Source organism: Candida jiufengensis, assembly GCF_024610255.1.
Source record: "Candida jiufengensis strain CBS 10846 chromosome Unknown scaffold5, whole genome shotgun sequence".
NCBI lineage: Eukaryota > Fungi > Ascomycota > Pichiomycetes > Serinales > Debaryomycetaceae > Lodderomyces > Lodderomyces jiufengensis.
Window position 1 is genome coordinate 1,151,234 of NW_026261558.1, and position 20,048 is coordinate 1,171,281.

General features: G+C 30.1%; 9 protein-coding genes across 9 annotated transcripts; 3 read left to right on the forward strand and 6 right to left on the reverse strand. All coding sequences in view use genetic code 12, as the record gives it.

Moving 5' to 3' along the window:
- Positions 1 to 14: 14 nt before the first annotated feature.
- SSK2 (mitogen-activated protein kinase kinase kinase) lies at positions 15 to 4,349 on the forward strand (the record flags this gene model as incomplete). Its single annotated transcript, XM_051762334.1, has 1 exon — positions 15 to 4,349. The coding sequence occupies one exon, from the start codon at positions 15 to 17 to the stop codon at positions 4,347 to 4,349; it is 4,335 nt and encodes a 1,444-aa protein (XP_051621450.1).
- A 90-nt stretch (positions 4,350 to 4,439) lies between these two features.
- On the reverse strand, positions 4,440 to 4,805 carry IMG2 (mitochondrial 54S ribosomal protein mL49; the record flags this gene model as incomplete). Its single annotated transcript, XM_051762335.1, has 1 exon — positions 4,440 to 4,805. The coding sequence occupies one exon, from the start codon at positions 4,803 to 4,805 to the stop codon at positions 4,440 to 4,442; it is 366 nt and encodes a 121-aa protein (XP_051621451.1).
- A 152-nt stretch (positions 4,806 to 4,957) lies between these two features.
- CSR1 (Csr1p) lies at positions 4,958 to 6,664 on the reverse strand (the record flags this gene model as incomplete). Its single annotated transcript, XM_051762336.1, has 1 exon — positions 4,958 to 6,664. The coding sequence occupies one exon, from the start codon at positions 6,662 to 6,664 to the stop codon at positions 4,958 to 4,960; it is 1,707 nt and encodes a 568-aa protein (XP_051621452.1).
- A 442-nt stretch (positions 6,665 to 7,106) lies between these two features.
- On the reverse strand, positions 7,107 to 8,645 carry KGF54_001915 (uncharacterized protein; the record flags this gene model as incomplete). Its single annotated transcript, XM_051762337.1, has 1 exon — positions 7,107 to 8,645. The coding sequence occupies one exon, from the start codon at positions 8,643 to 8,645 to the stop codon at positions 7,107 to 7,109; it is 1,539 nt and encodes a 512-aa protein (XP_051621453.1).
- Positions 8,646 to 8,752: 107 nt separating this feature from the next.
- On the reverse strand, positions 8,753 to 11,709 carry KGF54_001916 (Acatn family MFS transporter; the record flags this gene model as incomplete). Its single annotated transcript, XM_051762338.1, has 2 exons — positions 8,753 to 9,879; positions 10,176 to 11,709. The coding sequence occupies 2 exons, from the start codon at positions 11,707 to 11,709 to the stop codon at positions 8,753 to 8,755; spliced, it is 2,661 nt and encodes an 886-aa protein (XP_051621454.1).
- Positions 11,710 to 11,995: 286 nt separating this feature from the next.
- Positions 11,996 to 13,153, reverse strand: PDB1 (pyruvate dehydrogenase (acetyl-transferring) subunit E1 beta; the record flags this gene model as incomplete). The annotated part of the gene is made up of 1 exon (XM_051762339.1): positions 11,996 to 13,153. The coding sequence occupies one exon, from the start codon at positions 13,151 to 13,153 to the stop codon at positions 11,996 to 11,998; it is 1,158 nt and encodes a 385-aa protein (XP_051621455.1).
- A 1,192-nt stretch (positions 13,154 to 14,345) lies between these two features.
- On the forward strand, positions 14,346 to 15,899 carry KGF54_001918 (uncharacterized protein; the record flags this gene model as incomplete). The annotated part of the gene is made up of 1 exon (XM_051762340.1): positions 14,346 to 15,899. One exon carries the CDS (start codon positions 14,346 to 14,348, stop codon positions 15,897 to 15,899), a length of 1,554 nt encoding a protein of 517 aa, XP_051621456.1.
- Positions 15,900 to 16,028: 129 nt separating this feature from the next.
- On the reverse strand, positions 16,029 to 18,014 carry FRP1 (Frp1p; the record flags this gene model as incomplete). The annotated part of the gene is made up of 1 exon (XM_051762341.1): positions 16,029 to 18,014. The coding sequence occupies one exon, from the start codon at positions 18,012 to 18,014 to the stop codon at positions 16,029 to 16,031; it is 1,986 nt and encodes a 661-aa protein (XP_051621457.1).
- Positions 18,015 to 19,395: 1,381 nt separating this feature from the next.
- Positions 19,396 to 20,040, forward strand: PGA7 (Pga7p; the record flags this gene model as incomplete). Its single annotated transcript, XM_051762343.1, has 1 exon — positions 19,396 to 20,040. One exon carries the CDS (start codon positions 19,396 to 19,398, stop codon positions 20,038 to 20,040), a length of 645 nt encoding a protein of 214 aa, XP_051621458.1.
- Between the last annotated feature and the right edge of the window lie 8 nt (positions 20,041 to 20,048).

Genomic DNA, 20,048 nt, shown 5'->3' on the forward strand with positions numbered 1-20,048 from the left:
ATAAGTTCTTTAAAATGCCAGATAATAAGCGTGATAGTCCAATTTTAAGTGAAGGAGTTGCAGAATTAACTGCAGAACATTTACAACAACAACAATTACAAAATCAACAATTACAAGGTAAAATCCCATCACTATCATTTTTTCAACCGAACACACCTTCTAGTTCAAGACATGGAAGTAGTTCATCAACAAGCAGTAAAAGGAAAAACTCACAAGCTTCAACAACATCACAATCTTCATCGGCATCAGCAAGGCAACCACCAGCTTTATTAAAATCTCAATCGACTAATAGTGGTATCCCTTTACTTAGTTCACAACAACATGCCAAAAGAACGCTAAGTAATGGCAGTAATAATGGACAACAACCTTTAGGAACCCCAGGTAAAGTATCGTATCCTACTAACTCAAACAATCCACAACATCAATCTCGACCACCAATTAGCAGATCTGCAAGTGGATCTATACTACGAACAAGATCTCGATCATTAAATGCTACATTGCAACATAATCAACAAATACAACAACAACATCAACAAAATTCACAATATGCAGCTCAAGAAAAATCATATCTAAGAAAACTCAAAAATCAATTAGTTGATGATTATTACACTAAGGGTATAACAGGTGCAGATGATGAGGAAGATCAGAACATAGAGTTTGAAGAAGATGAAGATGAAGATTATGACATGTTTTATAACGATGGAGACAATGCAAATTTATTAGCTGCTATAGACGATGATAAATATCAAATTGATTATAGTATGGCACTTTCGTTAATGAAGAATGCAAATGTAAACCTAAAAAAGATTGCAAATGTACCTACTGAAGATTCGGATGATCCTGCTGTTATTGAAAGATTGGATTGGCAATCTATGTTAACTACAGTGTTGACAGGTGATGTTGTTAGATCAGAAAAGACGAAAATAATAAATAATCATAATCCAGATAATCCTTTAGAAAGTTATTTACACGCGACATTTAAAGAAAATATATGGTTTGGTATACGAGCTAAAATATTTAATAGAACGGAAGATGATCAAAGGAAAATTGTTGCATATAGAAGAACATTAGTTGAACAATTAATTGAAGATATTCTACAATTTGAAGTGAGTTATGATGATACTGTGGGTAATCCAATACGAGAACAAGTTGAATTAATACTAAACAGATATGATGAAGCTTGTAATTTATGGAGAAATTTGGAAGATATGCGTACAGATAAACCAGCGTGTCGGAGTGTTGAGTTTCAAAATAGAATTGATGCTTTAACTGCATGGCTTACTATTACTGACGCCATAAATAGAGAGACCCAAGCTTTGAGGTTGTGGATTGGTAATGATGAATTAGATATTACCAAATCCCCCGTTGAAGTTCCCTCAAGTGCAACATCCACCTCAAATAGTAAAATAGTGAAAAAGATATTTGATGAGGATAACAAATCATTAGCTGAAAGACTAATGAAAGAAAAAGATGTACATACAATTTTCAAAAAAAGAATTTTCAGACCAATTTCTCCATGGATGATAAAATCTAAGGAAACTCACATCAGATTAGGTCATATGTTTGAAATTATGAAATTACCAGATTACCTTCACGATTTAATTCAAATTTGTATTATTCCAATGAAATTAATTAAAGAAATTATTATAGTTCGTTTAAGTTATGCAATGAAATTACAGAATCCAACAATGATGATGATTGATCAAATGCTTGATGATTTTCAATCGTATATAACTATTGCCTTAGAAGTGAAACTGGGTATTCAAGAATATAAACAGCCTGATCCTGATAAAAATTGGTTATTGAGTGATCTATTTGACACTGAGGTTTCAGATTTCGATAGTGTTATTTTGAGGTGTATACGATATTTTTTGGCTTTATTTAACAAAAAATTACTTGATAGTTCAAGATCTCAAACAAATTTCAGGACTTTTAAAGAACCGGAAGAATTAGAGGAAGCGTGGGGTTTTTTACAATCACTCGGAAATTATATTGACGGAGGTTGTGCAGTAGTCGCAGAAGAAATTGCTATGTTAACACTGAGATTGAATCAACGTCTTTTAGCTTACTTCAATCATTCTATAAGGTTTCCAGCTCATAATGATGGCTCTCAAGATTTAATAAGATGGTATAGCACAACTTTAGATAATTTTGGTCAAATACGTCGTAAATTGGCGAGATTTACAGGTGACATATCTAGATCCTTCACTAATTCTTTAGTATTTGAGGTACCCTCACAACAACATCAAAATAACACAAAACAATTGTTGGATGTATTAAGATCAACAAATCATTTTTTGGTATATACAAATACCGTTGAAACCCAAGGTACTTATTTTTTTGCAAGTCCAGAATTAATGGGTAATGAAACAGAAATTTTAAAAATCATTAATGGTTCATATGTTGCTTTGGATCCAAGTACCAAAGAATCAAATTTCTCAGAATTGTTACAACTACTACAAGATTCAAATAATGATTTACTAAAGGAGGAACCAGAAGACGATCTTTACAAACATGCTTATGTTGCAGCCTTATGTCCAATGAAACCGATAGTTTGGGAAGGTGCTGTTGTTAATGTGAATGTTGATTCTGTACCAATCACAGACTTAAAAAATGGTCAATTGCTAGTCATCTCAAAAGTTCAACATTTTGATTTGCATGTTATCAGAGATAAATTCTTAGATATAGTAGGTGATATCATAATGTCTGGAGGTACAAAACCAATTGAACAAAGATGTTCATTAGCTGTGGTTCATCAAGAATTAACTAAAACCAACAAAGCCTTTTTCCGTATGAGTTTATCTGTCCTAGAATCAGTTAAAATAGCATTGGACAATTTCAGACAATTTAAAATTAGAGGTGATTATCAAGCTGTTATTAATAATTATTTTGTTTTTGCTCGTGATTATGGTAAAAACGCTGCTAGAAATTTAGATGCATCACGAAAATCAGCAATTATAATGAAATTAATACAATTAGCAATTGATTGGGTAAGTTTCATTTGTGATGATTGTGTACCAACTGATAGAAAAACTTTTAGATGGTGTGTCTTAGCATTAGAATTTGCCATGGATATGACTCGTGGTTTCAACATCTTGCTATTAAATGATGAGCAATTCAGTAAATTAAAAGTCAAGGTTGCAAGATGTATGTCACTATTGATTTCCCATTTTGATATTATGGGTGCAAGATCAAGTGAAGCTGAAAAGAATAGATTATTAAAATGGTCATCACAAAGACAAAATATTGCAAATTCACAAAATGATGAATACTCTTACAAAATTCATCATGAAGAACTTATGCAACAAATTGCAGAAATTGAAGATTATAGAAAAGAATTATCACTTGAATATCAATCCATTGGTAAAGTTATTGACAAAAGTGATCTGGAATATCAATTTGTCACTTTGTTGGCTTCTTCATTTTCAAGTGTCTCTATCAGATGGCAAAAGGGAAAATTTATTGGTGGTGGTACTTTTGGTCAAGTATTTTGTGCAGTTAATTTGGACACTGGTGGTATAATGGCAGTAAAAGAAATTAGATTTCATGATAGTCAGTCCATTAAAAGTATAGTCCCACAAATCAAAGAAGAAATGACAGTTCTTGAAATGTTAAACCACCCCAATGTTGTACAATATTTCGGTGTTGAGGTTCATCGTGATAAAGTTTATATTTTCATGGAATTTTGTGAAGGTGGTTCATTATCAGGATTATTAACTCATGGTCGTATTGAAGATGAAATGGTTGTACAAGTTTATACTTTACAAATGTTGGAAGGTTTAGCTTATTTACATCAATCGGGAGTTGTTCATAGAGATATAAAACCAGAGAATATCTTGTTAGATCATAATGGAGTTATTAAATTTGTTGATTTCGGAGCTGCTAAAGTTATTGCAAATAGTGGTAGAACAAGAGTAGCAACTAAATCAATTAGACCAGAATCAGGTAATCAAGAAAATATAAATTCAATGACTGGAACTCCAATGTATATGTCACCAGAAGTTATAACTGGTTCTTCATCAGATAGAAGTGGAGTAGTTGATATTTGGTCTTTAGGTTGTTGTGTCTTGGAAATGGCTACAGGTAGAAGACCATGGGCTAATTTAGATAATGAATGGGCCATTATGTATCATATTGCTGCGGGTCATAAACCACAATTACCATCGCCTGAACAATTAAGTGAAGATGGTAGAAGATTTGTATCAAGATGTCTTGAACATGATCCTACTAAGAGACCAAGTGCTGTTGAGTTATTAAATGATCCATGGATTGTATCTATAAGACAAGTAGCTTTCAGTGGTGGATCAGAATTCAATACTCCTTCATCAGAAAATGGAAGTTTAGTTTAGTTGGGTAATGAAATTTTCGTTAGCATTTCTCATTTATTGAAAAAATAATGATCCCTTCATTATACTCTATTTACATGTTGATTATTCTATCTATTGGATCTCCTTATTGAAAAGTTTTGTGAGTTCTCTAGTCAAATCACCCTTTATATTAATAATTCCAGCACTTTGATTCATTGTGATCTTTAAATTGGGGAATTTCTCACACAAGTCCTGTTTCAATTGATGGATGTCACCTTGTATACGTTTTATTTCAGTTGTTATTTTAGTATTTTGAATTTTTTTATATATTGGGAAATGATTGAATTTGGTTTTTGGAATATAATAATTTTTTAAACCGAATCCATTATTAGGTAGATCTTTTGATGATATTGATGTTATGTCTTGAAAAGTGTATTTTGTAAGTTCTGGTTGGGGAACTTTTACTCGGAGTGCGAGTAATGTATTTGTTGGTTTCATTTGTGGTTGATATAGTAGTAATATGATTGACTTGATATTTGATAAATTTTTTTTCAAGTTTCACATTAATTTACGAAACACAAAAATAAAAAAATGTTAGAGAATACACGACGAAGCTACAATGTATATATCAAAGAATTGAAATTGTTCGATTACGTAGTTATAAACTCAGTTTTAATAGAAGGTGTCATTAATATGTTTCTTTCACCATCCTCTTCATCTCTAGTGTCATCTCTTCCTTTATGCATTTTCAAATGTTTATTATAATCAAATTTTTTAACAAAAGCTTCACCACAAATTTCACATTCAAATTTCTTTGTATGAATTTTCATATGTTTTGTCAAATTTGAACTTTCACTAAAAGATTTACCACAACCTGGCCATTTACATTTCAAAGGCTTTTCACCAGTGTGGACTCTATTATGTATTGATAACGAGCTACTAGTTGCAAATTTTTTACCACAAATTTTACAACTAAATGGTTTTTCACCTGAATGAATTCTCAAATGTTGAATCAACATTGATTCTACTGCAAAAGATGCACCACATATTTCACATTTACACGGTTTATAATTTGTATGAACATGAATATGACGATACAATTTTTGTCTTTGATTGAATATTTTACCCTTGTGACGATCACATCCAATCCAGTCACAACAATATGTTGACTTACCTGAGCCAATATGTTCGGTTACTATATGATTTTGTAGATCTCCTTCAGTAGTGTGAATTGTATGACACGGGATAGGATTACCATTAGCATCTGTACCTACTTGCCAATTACATTTAAATTGAGTAATTGCGGTTGGTTGCTCTTGCATTGTTGGAGAGTTTTTGAACAGGTAGTTGTATTCTTGATTGGTTTTAAGTTCTGATGGTGAATCTCCGTGAGCATTACCACTAGCCGAAGATAAAGGAGTTAATACATTGATATTTTGAGAATTTGTTGAGTTAGTTGTGTTGTTTTTATGTGTCTCTAAATGATTTAATAAAGTATCAAGGTTTAAATCGGAATAATTACAATTGCTCCATTCACATTGGAAAGATGAAGATTTACCCACATTTTGTTCTTGACTTATATGATCCCCCATTATATGATTAATGAAATTATCATTACTTAATTTTTTAAAGCAATGTTCCCATTGGCATGAATACTGTAGTGGATCATCTTCTATTTTCACGGTTGGTTGAAATTCCGTTGACATGACATTGTACTTCATAATCTTATCTATATCAGACATTATATCTTGTGATTGAGATACATTATTTGGTGGATGGTAACAAGTTTTTTGTAGATGATTGTTGTTATAATTTTTCGTAGAATCTTGGAGTTGACCTTCATTTGGAAAGTGTATATCATATTCATTAAAATTATTGACTTTTGACTTTTTAAGTGGTGGAAACGTGTTTTGATTGGATAAATGTATATGTTCTTGAGAAGGTGAACTGCTTGAATTAGGTCGTTTTGAACTTGTAGTTGTAGTTGCAGATGTTTCACATTGACGATTGATTTCTTTATGATGATTTTTAGGACTATAGCTACATTGTATATCATGACAAATTTCAAAATCTTCAGGAACTTCAAAACTATCACAATCAGGTTGATTACAGCATTCTATTTTATTTGAAATATGTTCGTCACAACACCCAGTGTCTATATTTCTATGCTGACTTTTTAAAGTTGGTATACAATTTTCATCATCACAACAAATAGTCCAACAACTTGAATCACATATATCATTTGTATTATGAAAATTATCATCACAATTATGATTCATGAAAAAGCAATCATCTAGTTCATCGCAAAATGAATCCTTACATGTAGTTATATTTTCTGCATTATTATCTAGTTTCATCCTGAATTATTGGTAAGGTATGTATAAAATGAATGAATACTTGATAGGGATATTTTGGTATCTGATTTTGATCGCCAACTTTAACTTTAAATGTACAAAAAAATTGGTGTAAAAATAATGATTAAGTGATATTTAACTTCAAACTGTGATTTTCTTAAACAGATATTTAACTCAAGATTATTAATTTGAAAAGTTTTAAATTTCCATCGATAAAGCTTTAAAAATTTACTAAAATTATTGCAAATATTGTTTTTATAAAAAATTATAGTGGTTATACAAATTCATTAAGAATATATTTATTATATACAGTACATGATTATTATTATTAATTTATTTGAATTATAATACTTCAACTACATTTAACAATGTTATAAAATAGTGTAATCATATGATCAGTAGGAGTTGGGTCTTTTCATTAACTATACATCTATATCTATTCAATTTAATGAGACCACAATCTAATCATTTTATCTTTACCACCAGATGCGACTCTTTTACCATCTAAACTCCAATCAACTGCATAAACTTCATCAGCATGACCTGGTAAATCAACATTTAATTTTTTAGTTCTAACATCCCAGACTTTTAAAGTTGTATCTTTTGAGCAACTAACTAACAATCTATTATCAGCAGACCAAGCAGTTTGATAAACTGGTGCAACATGACCTCTTAAGGTTGAAATAAATGTTCCTCTTATACCATCCCAAATTTTAATTGAATTATCAAATGAACTTGATACTACATATCTTCCATCTGGTGAAAAACCAACATGATTTACCAATTTTTGATGACCTGTCATTCTTAATAATGGTTTTGAAGATTTTAATGGTTCCCAAAAATACATTGTAAAATCGTCACTTGCAGTAACTAATCTTTCACTTATTACTCCATTTAATTTTGCAACTTTTTCATATTGATCTTTTGCTCTTTGACGTAATTCTTCTGGTGTATATTTTGAAGCTCTTGTTGATGTATGATCAAACCCACCTTTTCTTAATACATAATCTGTTGATAAAGATAAATGATTTACCCAATGTGCATGACTCTTTAAAGTTTGTATACATTTACCACCTGCTGATATATCCCATGCTTTTATAGTTTTATCATGTGATGCACTATATACAATATTTGATCCAGACCATTTAACACACAGTACCAGGTTTGTATGACCACTCATAGTTAATGTACAAGTTCTTGAAGTTGTATCCCATATTTTGACTGATCCATCTTTTGAACTTGATGCTAATCTTGGGGTAGCATCTGGGGCTACTAAATGTAATGGTTCCCAACTTAAACTACTCACCCATTTTGAATGTCCAGTTAAAGGCTTACCTATTGGTTTTCCAGTTTGTGAATCCCATAACCGTATTGTATTATCCATTGAACCTGTTGCAATCATTGTACCACACGGGGAATATGCAACACATAAAACCCAATTTGTATGTCCCAGTAGTGTATGCATTGGTGTTGATGTATTGCAATCCCATATTCTTGCAGTTGAATCTCCAGCTCCAGAACACATTCTTCCTGAATCATTTGGTGCAAATGAACAGCATAAAATTGTTGATCCATGACCTGCTATTGCAGCATTTGATCTTGTGACTGGTTTGACTTTGAAAATTGCTCTTGGTGTATATACTAACGTGAGGAAATCTTCTGTTGATTTTATACCAGGTTTTAATATGGAATGATATATTGTATCTTTAATATCTATTAACTTACTTTCATCATTATCTAGTAATGAAAAAGTATACGGCACTGGATCATCACTTTCTCCTCTTAAATTATTTAACAATTCTTCTAATTGTTTTTCCGTTATACCTCCTGGTACTCTTATTGATCCACCCGTTGATTCTCCAGTATCTGATGCTTGAAATTTAATTAAAACATTCGGCACATCTTCTGGTACGAGATCTACTTCTCTAACTTGTTGTGCTTCTCTTTTTTGTCTTTTTGAAGGTGGTGGTATTACCGTGGCCATTTTTCTATTGTTGATTTATGAATTTGTAAATGTAAAGTTATTATGAAACACTCTATATATAAATTTATATATGAGATGAGATTTTCAAGTATATAAATCCGAAAAAATTAATTGGTAGCACTTCCTGGTAATAATATTTCTTCAACTTGTTCATCTTCTGATTCACATATGGTTTCAAGATTTTCTATTTCTTCTTCTTCTTCTTCCTCTTCAAAAATATCATTAGCTGTTATATTAATAACAGTAGAGTCAATTTGTGGTGAAGATGGTGGTAAAATATTTTGTAAATTTTTTGACTCTGACAAATCTATGATCTCGTATTTTGCAACCTCCTTCTCTTCATCATCATCATGGAAAAACTCATCATCTATATCAAAATAAAGTGGCTCGTAATGTATATCACCTATTTCTAGTCTAACTGCATTAACGAATCTAAGTATTGCTTGATTTATAGTGATTGATCTCTTGTCTTCAATTGGATGATTATTTAAAAAGTGGGTGGATTTATGGTACCAATCCTTATAGAATATTAGTCTTGAGTCCACGGATTTATGTACAAATCGTGAGGAGAGTACAACTCTATTTTTGTTGGGTGTTGATGATTGAGATGAATTATTATTTTCTTGACTTGACACTGATCGAAATTGTCGAAATTTAGTTTCTAGAACTCCTAGTAGAAACACCATTGAGTTATTCTTTATACAAAGCTTATTTAGATTGGAGATTAAGGAATTCAAATGGCTATCGTACTTGGTGGTGGGACTTACTTTAAATAATTGAGAAGTTGATGAAATTTGGGGTATTGGATCATTAGTATTATTTTCTTTGTTGTTACTTAGTGTCGAATATTGTTCTAGTCTATGTTTACTTCTAAACTCTTCATATGTTAATGATAATTCCAACTTGTATAAATCAATTAGTTGGTGAAATCCATTTAAAATTATTAACGTGTTGGTATCTTGTAATTGTGAAATTTTGTAGTATAATTTCCCAAAAGTATCAATTTGATAATAAGTGATTTGACCTTTGAATTCAGTTTTAAACTCAGGATGATCCTTGATATGACTGAATTGATATTTGATCCATGCACAATCCATAATAATAACTTTATTACCGCGTTTTAAATGTGATATTATAATTGATGTTGTAAATATATACATTCCATCACAATTAGGTGTTGATTGAAAGTCATAAATATCATTTCTTAAAGGTAAATGTTGCTGTAGTAGCCTATCTAAGCTATTAATGTCAGTTGTTATATCATTATATATTTGTTGATGCTGTTTGTATTCATTCAAAAGTACCATTTACAGACGTGTCTTGGTATAGAACAAAAATTAATAATAGAGTGAGTTTCAGAAAATTGATTAACAAATTATTTCGCAACCAAAAATTTAGTACAATTACAACAACACTTTTATTCTTTATCACTTATTTATTCTTTGATCCTCCAAGCACTATTTGGTAAACTTTGTAAATAAACTGCTTTCTTTTTAACCCAAAATAAAATGCATATTCCCAAAAAAATACATAATGCATTCGTATAATAATAACCGTCTCTAATAATTTCTATTTCTCCACCACTATAGGTACATTGCTCTTTATCCTTCTCAGTTTCAAGCATTATAAATCCCTTATCGGTATTACATTTGGATATGGTAATTTTATCGATTAAAAAGAAAATAAATATCCTTGGCCATGTACCTCCATAATTTGATAAAGTATTTAAAGTTGTCATATACGTTCCTCCTATTTTGGGATCAGCTATCTTCGTATGAAATGCACATAATGATACAAATTGAATAGTTGACATAAATGATCCTAATAAGTGTTGTAAAATAATCATCAAGAAATATGTTTTGGATATATGACCATCTTTAGGGAAGAAATATACAATCAATTGTGCCAATCCTGCTGCAACTAATCTTCCCATAAATCCAAATATCCATGGTCTTAATGGTGCTTTCCCATTAGACCATCTTCCAGCGTAATATCCAAATATCATTTCAAATGGAAAATCGATCAAAACAGTTATTGATAAATCTTCCTTGGATAATCCCTTTTCTAATAATTTTAGGTTTGTTCCTGCTTCATTTACCTGAAATCCTAATTTGGCTACTAATAGTATCACCACAAATGTTTGTACATTTGGTAATTTCAAAACTTCATACATCGATGAATAGACTTCTGATAATTGATTCCATTTGTTTTTCAAATTGTAAACTCCTTTCTCTTTGGCAATTTTATCTTTATTTATATTTACTAGATGTGGAGGATCTTCGGGTATAAAAAATACAATCCCAGTAACTAAAATGTATACCCACCCCCAGAATGTTAGATATTGACCTAAAGTAAATAATCCAATATCTTTTGGGACAGACCGTAAATATTTATTTGCAAAATCTGGAGAATTCAATGCTAGAAAAATTGTAAAACTTGAAAAATAACCAGTATTAATTCCAATTGTTTGAGCAGTTGATGCATATGATAAACTTTCGGGAGATAAGCAAGTTAAAGCCCATCCATCGACTGCGATGTCTTGGGTTGCACAACAAAGCACTAGTATGAAAAAACATAATGTTATTAAATTTAGATATTGTTTTGGATCTTCAATTAATTTGTCAATTATGAAACCTAGATAAATTAGTACCAATCCGGATATTGTTTGTATGGGTATAATCCAAGATTTTCTTCTTCCAATCTTTTTTGAATATATAGAATCAACAAATGGTGACCATATTAGTTTTAATGAATAAGGATATGCTGCTAATGAAAATATACCAACTTGAGAATATGATAGTTTGCTTTTTAGTATAAAAGGAATTGAACCAAATGCTAGTCCAACCGGTACACCTTGTAGTAGATATAGTATCACCAATACCAAAAACGATTTTCTGTCTTGTGGTAGTAAATGATCTGATTTAGTTATATTGGTTTTAGGTTTTAAATCTTGTTGAGTAACCGGTAATAACCCATCGTTCTCCTCCTCAAAAGCTGAGTGTCTATAGTTCAATTGATTTTCTAATGAGTTGTCATCGTTTCTCGTACTCGGTTTCTCTGACATAATCTAGATTGTGCCATGTAATGGTATTGGTATAATAATTTCTTTGGTATTCAGTTCAGTTTAAAGTAAAATTTCGAGTACTAAAGTAAATCGGAAATCTAGATCTGAAAAACTAATATATACGAGACCAAAATTGAAAAAAAGAAAAAATTACTTAGGAATTACAAAAGTTATATAAATTTACGATTATAATTTATAATGCTCTTTTGGACTTCGTTATGATCTTTGATTATATTATACAGGTTATTTGTTGGTTAAATTGTAGTTATTGTTACTTACAAATTGTTTATAAACCTAAAACTTTTCTTGAAGCTCTTAATACAACTTCAGTATCTGGGAAAGCAAAATCTTCTAATTCTTTAGCATATGGAGTTGGAACTTCACAACCGGTAACTCTTTCAACTGGAGCATCTAAGTAATCGAAACCTTCTGACTCCATAATTTGTGCACAAATTTCTGACCCAACACCGAAAGCTGGGAACCCATTTTCAACAGTGATTAAGTGGTTTGTCTTCTTAATAGACTCGACAATAGTTGGAACATCTAATGGTTTGATTGATCTTAAATTAATAACTTCGGCATTAATATCATAATCTTCTTTTAATTTATCAGCAGCTTCTATACAGAATTTAACAGCTCTTGAATGACCAATAATAGTTAAATCAGTACCTTCTCTTTCAATTTTAGCTTTACCAATTGGTAATATGAAATCTGATGACAATACTTCTTCACTTACTGGGAATGATTCACCATAAGCAATTTCATTTTCTAAGAAAACGACTGGATTTGGATCTCTTATAGCAGCTTTAAGTAAACCTTTATAATCTTCAGCTGAATATGGTGATAAAACTTTTAAACCTGGAATTGAACCATACCAAGCAGCATAACATTGTGAATGTTGAGCAGCTACACCTGCTGCTGCACCATTTGGACCTCTGAAAGTAATATTACAAGGTTGAACACCACCACTCATATAATAAGTTTTAGCAGCTGAATTTACAATTTGGTCAATAGCTTGCATTGCAAAATTAAATGTCATAAATTCTAAAACTGGTTTTAATCCATGTAATGCGGCACCAACTGCTAAACCTGTAAAACCCATTTCAGTAATTGGAGTATCAATAACTCTTCTTTCTCCGAATCTATCTAATAAACCTCTACTAACTTTATAAGCACCATTATATTGACCAACTTCTTCACCCATTAAAAATACGTCATCATCTTTATCTAATTCTTCAGCTAAAGCTGAGTTTAATGCATCTCTTACAGTCATTTCTTGTGGACCTGATTGAGAGTTATTTAATCTGGTTGATATTTTTTGTGAAATTGGAAAATTCATTCTTAATGCCGATTGTTGACCAATCTTAGATATTGGTTTGTTATATCTAATGGCTTGTGCGGCCAATTGTGCTGTTTTAGCAACGGATGATGTTATTGGAGCCATTATTTATTGTAGTATGATGTGGGAAATGTTAAGATAGGAATAGATATTTAAATGGATGTTGGTTGAATGATTTTAAGACGAGATGGTGATTCAAAAGTATGAGTTCTTTAATATTTTTTTATTTTTAAATGTCTATATAGAGATTATTTTAAAAAGTAAAAATGAAAACAAAAAAATTACAAAAATAAATTTAAAAGTTAATAAACTGTATGGTAGATGAGAAAGTCTAGTCAGGTCGAGCCCACCTAAATGTTGACTGTTTCAGAAGCTTTTCGATTGAAAGTTAGAGCCAATAATAAATTACTAGAAGAACGGACTGGATTCTTCCATGATGGATTTTAAAGTCCTTGAAATGTCACAAAACTGATTTTTATGTCAAAAAATAAATTTTTATGTCAAAAAATTAGGAAAAATTAGAAGGTTTCAAATTCAAAACTCATCTAACGAAACTGAACTCTGTGACTAAGCATTTACAGGACTTCAAATAGAGTAGCTTGAGCGATCATCAGGTCAAGAATAAAACCATAAAGTTAAGGAAAACTTTATATGGAACTTTTGTATTTTCAACATTTTAAATTTTTATGATATCATTTAATGCAATTTGTCCTATTTCTTTGATTGTTGACTAGATCTGTAGTCGAACTATTACAAAGGTTTGAGTTATAATGTCTTATCTAATCCAATTGTTTATATAACAATATTCAAAAATTTAGTTTTGTTGAGCTCAACTCCTCTTCATTCATATAAAAGATCTGAAACAAAAATATAAATAAATTTGAAGCGAGAAAATTTATATGTCAAACGACTTGAATCTCTTTACAGTGCTAAACGAAGAAAGACGCAGCGACCATACTTCTTGAGCGATAGATTGGATCAATTTGTCATCAGCTTTATTATGTATTCCTACCAAAACGCAAAAATTCTTTTGGGTATTGTAATTACTAGAATTTCATCTATTCCTATACGCCCGATGTTTTTGTTGTGTAATTCTATACATATTATAATTCCCCTCATTACGCGCGCTAATCAACAGCTCCGGGTAAAATATTAATCGCGCTTTGCATAATCATAATTATACGATACAAACTATAAAACATCGGTTGAATCATCTGGAGGGATTTCTAGAATTCTTCAATTCAATCAATAATCGCAGTACATCTTTAATTTAACCGTTCCAATTTATATAATTACGATGATCAAAACTATACAACTAAAACAACTAAGACCTATTAGCAAACTTGCCAGACCAACAATTAATTTAACCATCACAAGATATAATTCACAAGAAACTTCATCAAAACCACTTAATTTTCATCGTCCTGACAAAGCAGGGTCTACGGAACCTGCTGATGCTGCTGATGCTGCTGCAACAATACTAGCAGAAATTAGAGACAGACAAATCAATCCAAATAAAGCAACATGGCTTGATGCTATGAATGAAAGAGAGAAATTAAAAGCAGAAGGAAAAAGAATTGATAGTTTTAGTTATGTAAATCCTGTTACAACTGATGTTACTGAAAAAACAAGAGATGATTCATTTACATATTTATTATTACCTTTTAAACAAGACAAATGGCTTTGTGATGCTTATATTAATGCTTTCAGTCGATTAAGAGTTGGTAATATTTTGCTAGATCTTGACTCATTAGCTGGAAGAATTGCTTATCGTCATTGTTCTCCAGCTGAACCTGTTAATGTTACTGCAAGTGTTGATAGAATCTATATGGTGAAAAAAGTTGATGAAATTTTCAAATTTAATTTCGTTTTAGCTGGATCAGTAACATGGACAGGTAAATCTAGTATGGAAATCACTGTAAAAGGTTATGCTTTTGAAGATGATATTAAAGAAGAAAACATTAGTGCTGATACTTTACCTGATGAAAATGTTTTCTTATCCGCCAATTTTACATTTGTTGCTAGAAATCCACTCACTCATAAATCATTTGCAATTAATAGATTACTTCCAGTAACAGAAAAAGATTGGATTGATTACAGAAGGGCAGAAAGTCATAACACTAAAAAGAAACTTATGGCCAAAAACAAGAAGATGATTGAACCAACAGCTGAAGAATCAAGATTAATTTACGATATGTGGAGATCATCAAAAAATATAGAAAGTCCTGACAAATTAAGTGATCACTCTAATGGAATTTCCTTCATGAAAGATACAGTCCAAAAATCAACTTTATTCATGCAACCTCAGTATAGAAATCGTCACTCATATATGATCTTTGGAGGTTATTTATTGAGACAAACTTTCGAATTAGCTTATTGTACTGCTGCTACATTTTCTGCACCACCAAGATTTGTCAGTTTAGACACTACAACTTTTAAAACTCCTGTCCCTGTGGGGTCAGTATTAACAATGGAAGCGTCAATATCATACACTGAACATTTACACAACGGTGATGAAAAAGCTTATGTTGATTCACCATTTGACTTTAAACTACCAGCAATGAACAAGATAAGTTCTAGACCTGATGTATTCTTGAATGAACCAGGAACTTTAGTACAAGTCAAAGTAGATACATTTATTCAACATCTTGGTTCAACAGATTCAAAACCTGCAGGTACTTTTATTTATTCATTTTTTGTACCAAAAGTTAGTTCAGCAGGTGAAGAAAATGGATTTTTCTCAGTCATTCCACAAACTTATTCTGAAATGATGACTTACATTAGTGGTAGAAGAAGAGCTCAAGAAACCGCTCAATATGTTGAAACCTTGCCAAAAATCGATTCCGAATAGAGGAACTTTTATATGCATTTCGTCTACAAAATTTATTTATTCCTGAAAATGAATTTACTTTTTAATATCTCTACATTGATGAACTAAATAAATAAGTTTAAAAATTGACATAGTGTACACTTAACTACTTCAAAAGGCTTCGGTATAACAATAAACATCAGGTGAATTTTTCAATTTTCTAGCTTCTTGACACTGCTCTTTTATTATATTTGTAAGTAATGGAGGACCACATGATGCAACCGCCAATGACTTATAAGTATTTGTTAATTTCATTTCTTTTGATAACTCAATTGAATGATTTTTTATAATTTTACCCACATCTGGTCTTCCATAATAAATATTGTATTTTGGTAATTTGAATTTATTTTCAGTAACTACTTCTGGGTCTTCTACTTCTTCATTTACTTCAACCTGTATATCAGCTCTACTTTTACCTTGACTTGATGTTTCCTCTATGACTTGTGATGAGTTTGATTGAATAGTTTTTGAGGTTGAGATTGTTGGTAAAAGTTTTGTATTTTCTGAGTATAATGATTTAAATTGTGTAGGACTTATATCATATAAATTATTGTTTTTCTTTAATAATTCCAGACTTGATTCCATTGAAGTTCGATCTATTGAAATCTCATTTGATGTTGATGATGAGTATGAGTCGTGTTTGTTGTTTTCTTGTGTTATATAAATGTCTATTATCAATCTACCTTCTAATGAATAATCTATTAATTGATCTAAGATATGTTTAAACCAAATTATATTTTTGTACTTTCTAATAATCCAAACAAACCTGATTTTAGGTTCGCTTGGTCTGAATAAATAATCTCCAGCCAGATTTTTTGCATCTATTTGTTTTAATAAATCAAGACACACAGGAAAAGTGAAAGCACCACCTGATCCACCACTTAAAAATAGACAATGATCAAATGATATTAATGGTTGATGAACAGCACCATAAGGACCATGAAACATTGAACCTATTGTTACCAATTCATCTTCGTGATCAGTATGATCTACATCAGATAAATATTTCATTAATTTTTTAGTAAAACCTTTGTGAACTCTTACTAATAATTTCATATCATTTGAAGAGGATAAACTTGCAATTGTGAAAGGATGATATTGTAACCATTTTATCTTAGCAACATTTATATAAATATGTTGTCCAGCTTTCCAGTTTTTGTAAGCTAAATATTTATTGTACCATTTATCTTTCTTATATTCATCAGTCTTAATAGGTATTGTAATCTCAATTGTATCTTCATCCAAAATTTCAAAAGTTGATTTACATTTTGTAGGTGAGTGTTTTTTATGAATATAAGCCATTACTTTCAGTATGATTCTATCAATTACCAATGCATGTACTGATATCAACACGGCAGCTCTATTACCTGCGTTATGAATGAATGACATAAATAACATTATAAAAGCAAATACTCTATGTTGAAATAAAAAAAAGTCATAACTCCATCTTCTTATAAATTTTAATGAAGCCCAAGTCAAAAAACATAATGATCCATAAGCCATAAACCCAAAAATTTGAGGAGGAATTATTATCATAATTAAGAATTTCATATCCAACCAATAATAAGTACCTAAAGATAAATGAATTGAAATTAAAAACCACATCCATCTACTTAACCATTTGTGTAAAAATTCTAATCTATCATATTGGAAACCCGATAAATTTGTTAAAATATCATTTTTGGCAACACTGAATAACAAAATTGGTAAATTACCAACAGCAATTCTTCCAATTCTTTTTGATACAGGGTACATGAAACCTTGATAATCAATTTCTTTTATTTGTGCAAAAACTAATCCAGTGTTGAAACAACAAAATAAAAAACAAAATAATACAAGACTTGGTTGATAAAAAATTGGTTTATTAAATATCGTTATCTTTTTGATTGAAGTAAACTTATCCCAATTTTTCAAAAATTTAAAATATTTTAAATGTTTTAATCCATTTTCATCTCTTTTCCTTCTTAATATTTTTGGAATCCAATGAAATAGTAGTCCATGACCACCTAAAAGTATTAATGTTACTATGAAAACTAGAAATTCATATGTATTATTTCTTTGTTTTTCCACAAAGAACTGTTGATCAAATGGAATCATTTTTTGATTTTATTGTGAATAAGGGAGTATTGTGTGGTAAAATAAATAGTAATTTGGTAAGTCTCCTTAATTAGGTGGTTTTTATATAAATAATGCAAAAGATAAGACTATGGTATTATCAAAGTAAAAATGCTGTGGATATTTACTATCTAGTCAAAAATCTTGACTTTCCAGGATAGTATTCTATTTTAATAGATGAAATATAAGCTTCAACGTCAAATGAAAATTTTTCTGATTCAAATTAAAAACTGTAATAATAAAATATCTAGCGTATATAATAGTTGAAAATTATATTATATTAAGATAACCCACACTAGATGAGTTCTTACATAAAAAGAAAAAAAGATCCAAAAATAATTAACCTTATCAGATTGGATCAGTTAAAAAATTAATTTACAAAAATTAAGGAGCTTATTGTATTTACCGGAATCTATTACAAGGATTGGTATTATTATAATCAGATTAAAAAAATATATAATACTCATTGCATAAAATAATAAATTATGAAACTAATAAAAAAATTTTGTTATTGGAAATTGAGATTTATCAGATTAATCCAAAATTTCACCGAGCTAAACAGATGAGTAAACTATAAGGATACTTTACATAAAAAATAGTTAATAATAACTTTTATAATATTGATTGGTGGAATTATCGATTTATATTTGCCAAGTTTTGAATATAAAAAAAATAAAAATAAAAAAATATAACCAAATCCTGTATATCATATTAATTAATTTTGTGTAATTACCAAAATATTATTTTATTTTGAAACATTTTTGGAGTATTATGTTTATATACAGGTCTTGCATGAAACAAAAAACTTTATCTATTTGATCTTTTAATTTTTCTTAATTTTTAGTAAATTATTACTTTATTTTATTAATTTCTATAATATTATCATTATTATTGTTTATTTCCACATATTATTTTTACGAAATTATTTCAATATTTTCTTTCTTTTAAAGACCTATTATTTAAATTCACTAAAAAAATTTTACTTATTTAATTTGTGTCAATCATTTAATTTGTGTCAATCATATTATCGGATTTTTCAAGAAATGATATATTTTAAAGTTTAAAAAAATAAATGATCTTTTTAAAAACTTCTTCTTGTAATATGAGAAAATTTAAAAAATATATAAGTATACTGGGATCAAAGTTTCAGAAATTATTGCTTATTTTTCAAAACTCAATTTAATTGATTGTTATTATATTTTAAGTTATACTGCTTCTAATTAACTTACGAAGATTATAATTATTGTCTTGAATAAAACATTTTCAAGAAAGTCATTGATAACTTGTAAAATTTTTAGAACATTAATATAACAAATAAACCAAGGGTTTTACAAATTTAACTACAACTTGATCGAAAGCTACAATGTTTATCATTTCAATTATATCATTTTTTATTTTAGCATTAGTAAATGCTGATGATTGGGCTACTTATCCACAAGTTCCAAAAACAGCTTCAATTAATGGTTTTGCTGATCCAATAATTGATCTTTTACCAGATTGTGCAAAAGATTGTGTTAAATTTAGTGTTAATAATACTCCATGTCCATATTGGGATACTGGTTGTTTCTGTGTAATGCCACAATGGGCAGGTTTAGTTGGTCAATGTATAGCTCAAAATTGTAAAGGTGATGATGTTCAAAGTGCTGTTTATTTAGCTACTTCATTATGTTCAACTGTTGGTGCAAATACTTGGATGATGCCAGCTTCAATTTCAACCATGTTAACTTCAGCAGCTGGAAATGCAAGAGAAGTTACTACAATTACTGATAAAACAGCTATGTCGTGGGTTATTGAATCAGCCAGCTCGGGAGCAAATACTGTAAGTTCAACTGGGGCTTCTACAGCTGCTACTTCCACCGCCAGCTCATCAGCTGCAAGTAATACTGGTTCTGCTTCATCATCTACAAGTGCTACAACAAATACTTCTTCAACTTCAAACATGGCCATCCTACAAACTGGTAGTGTTGGAACTATTATTTTTGGTTTCTTAGTCAGTTTAATCATCTAAACTAAATA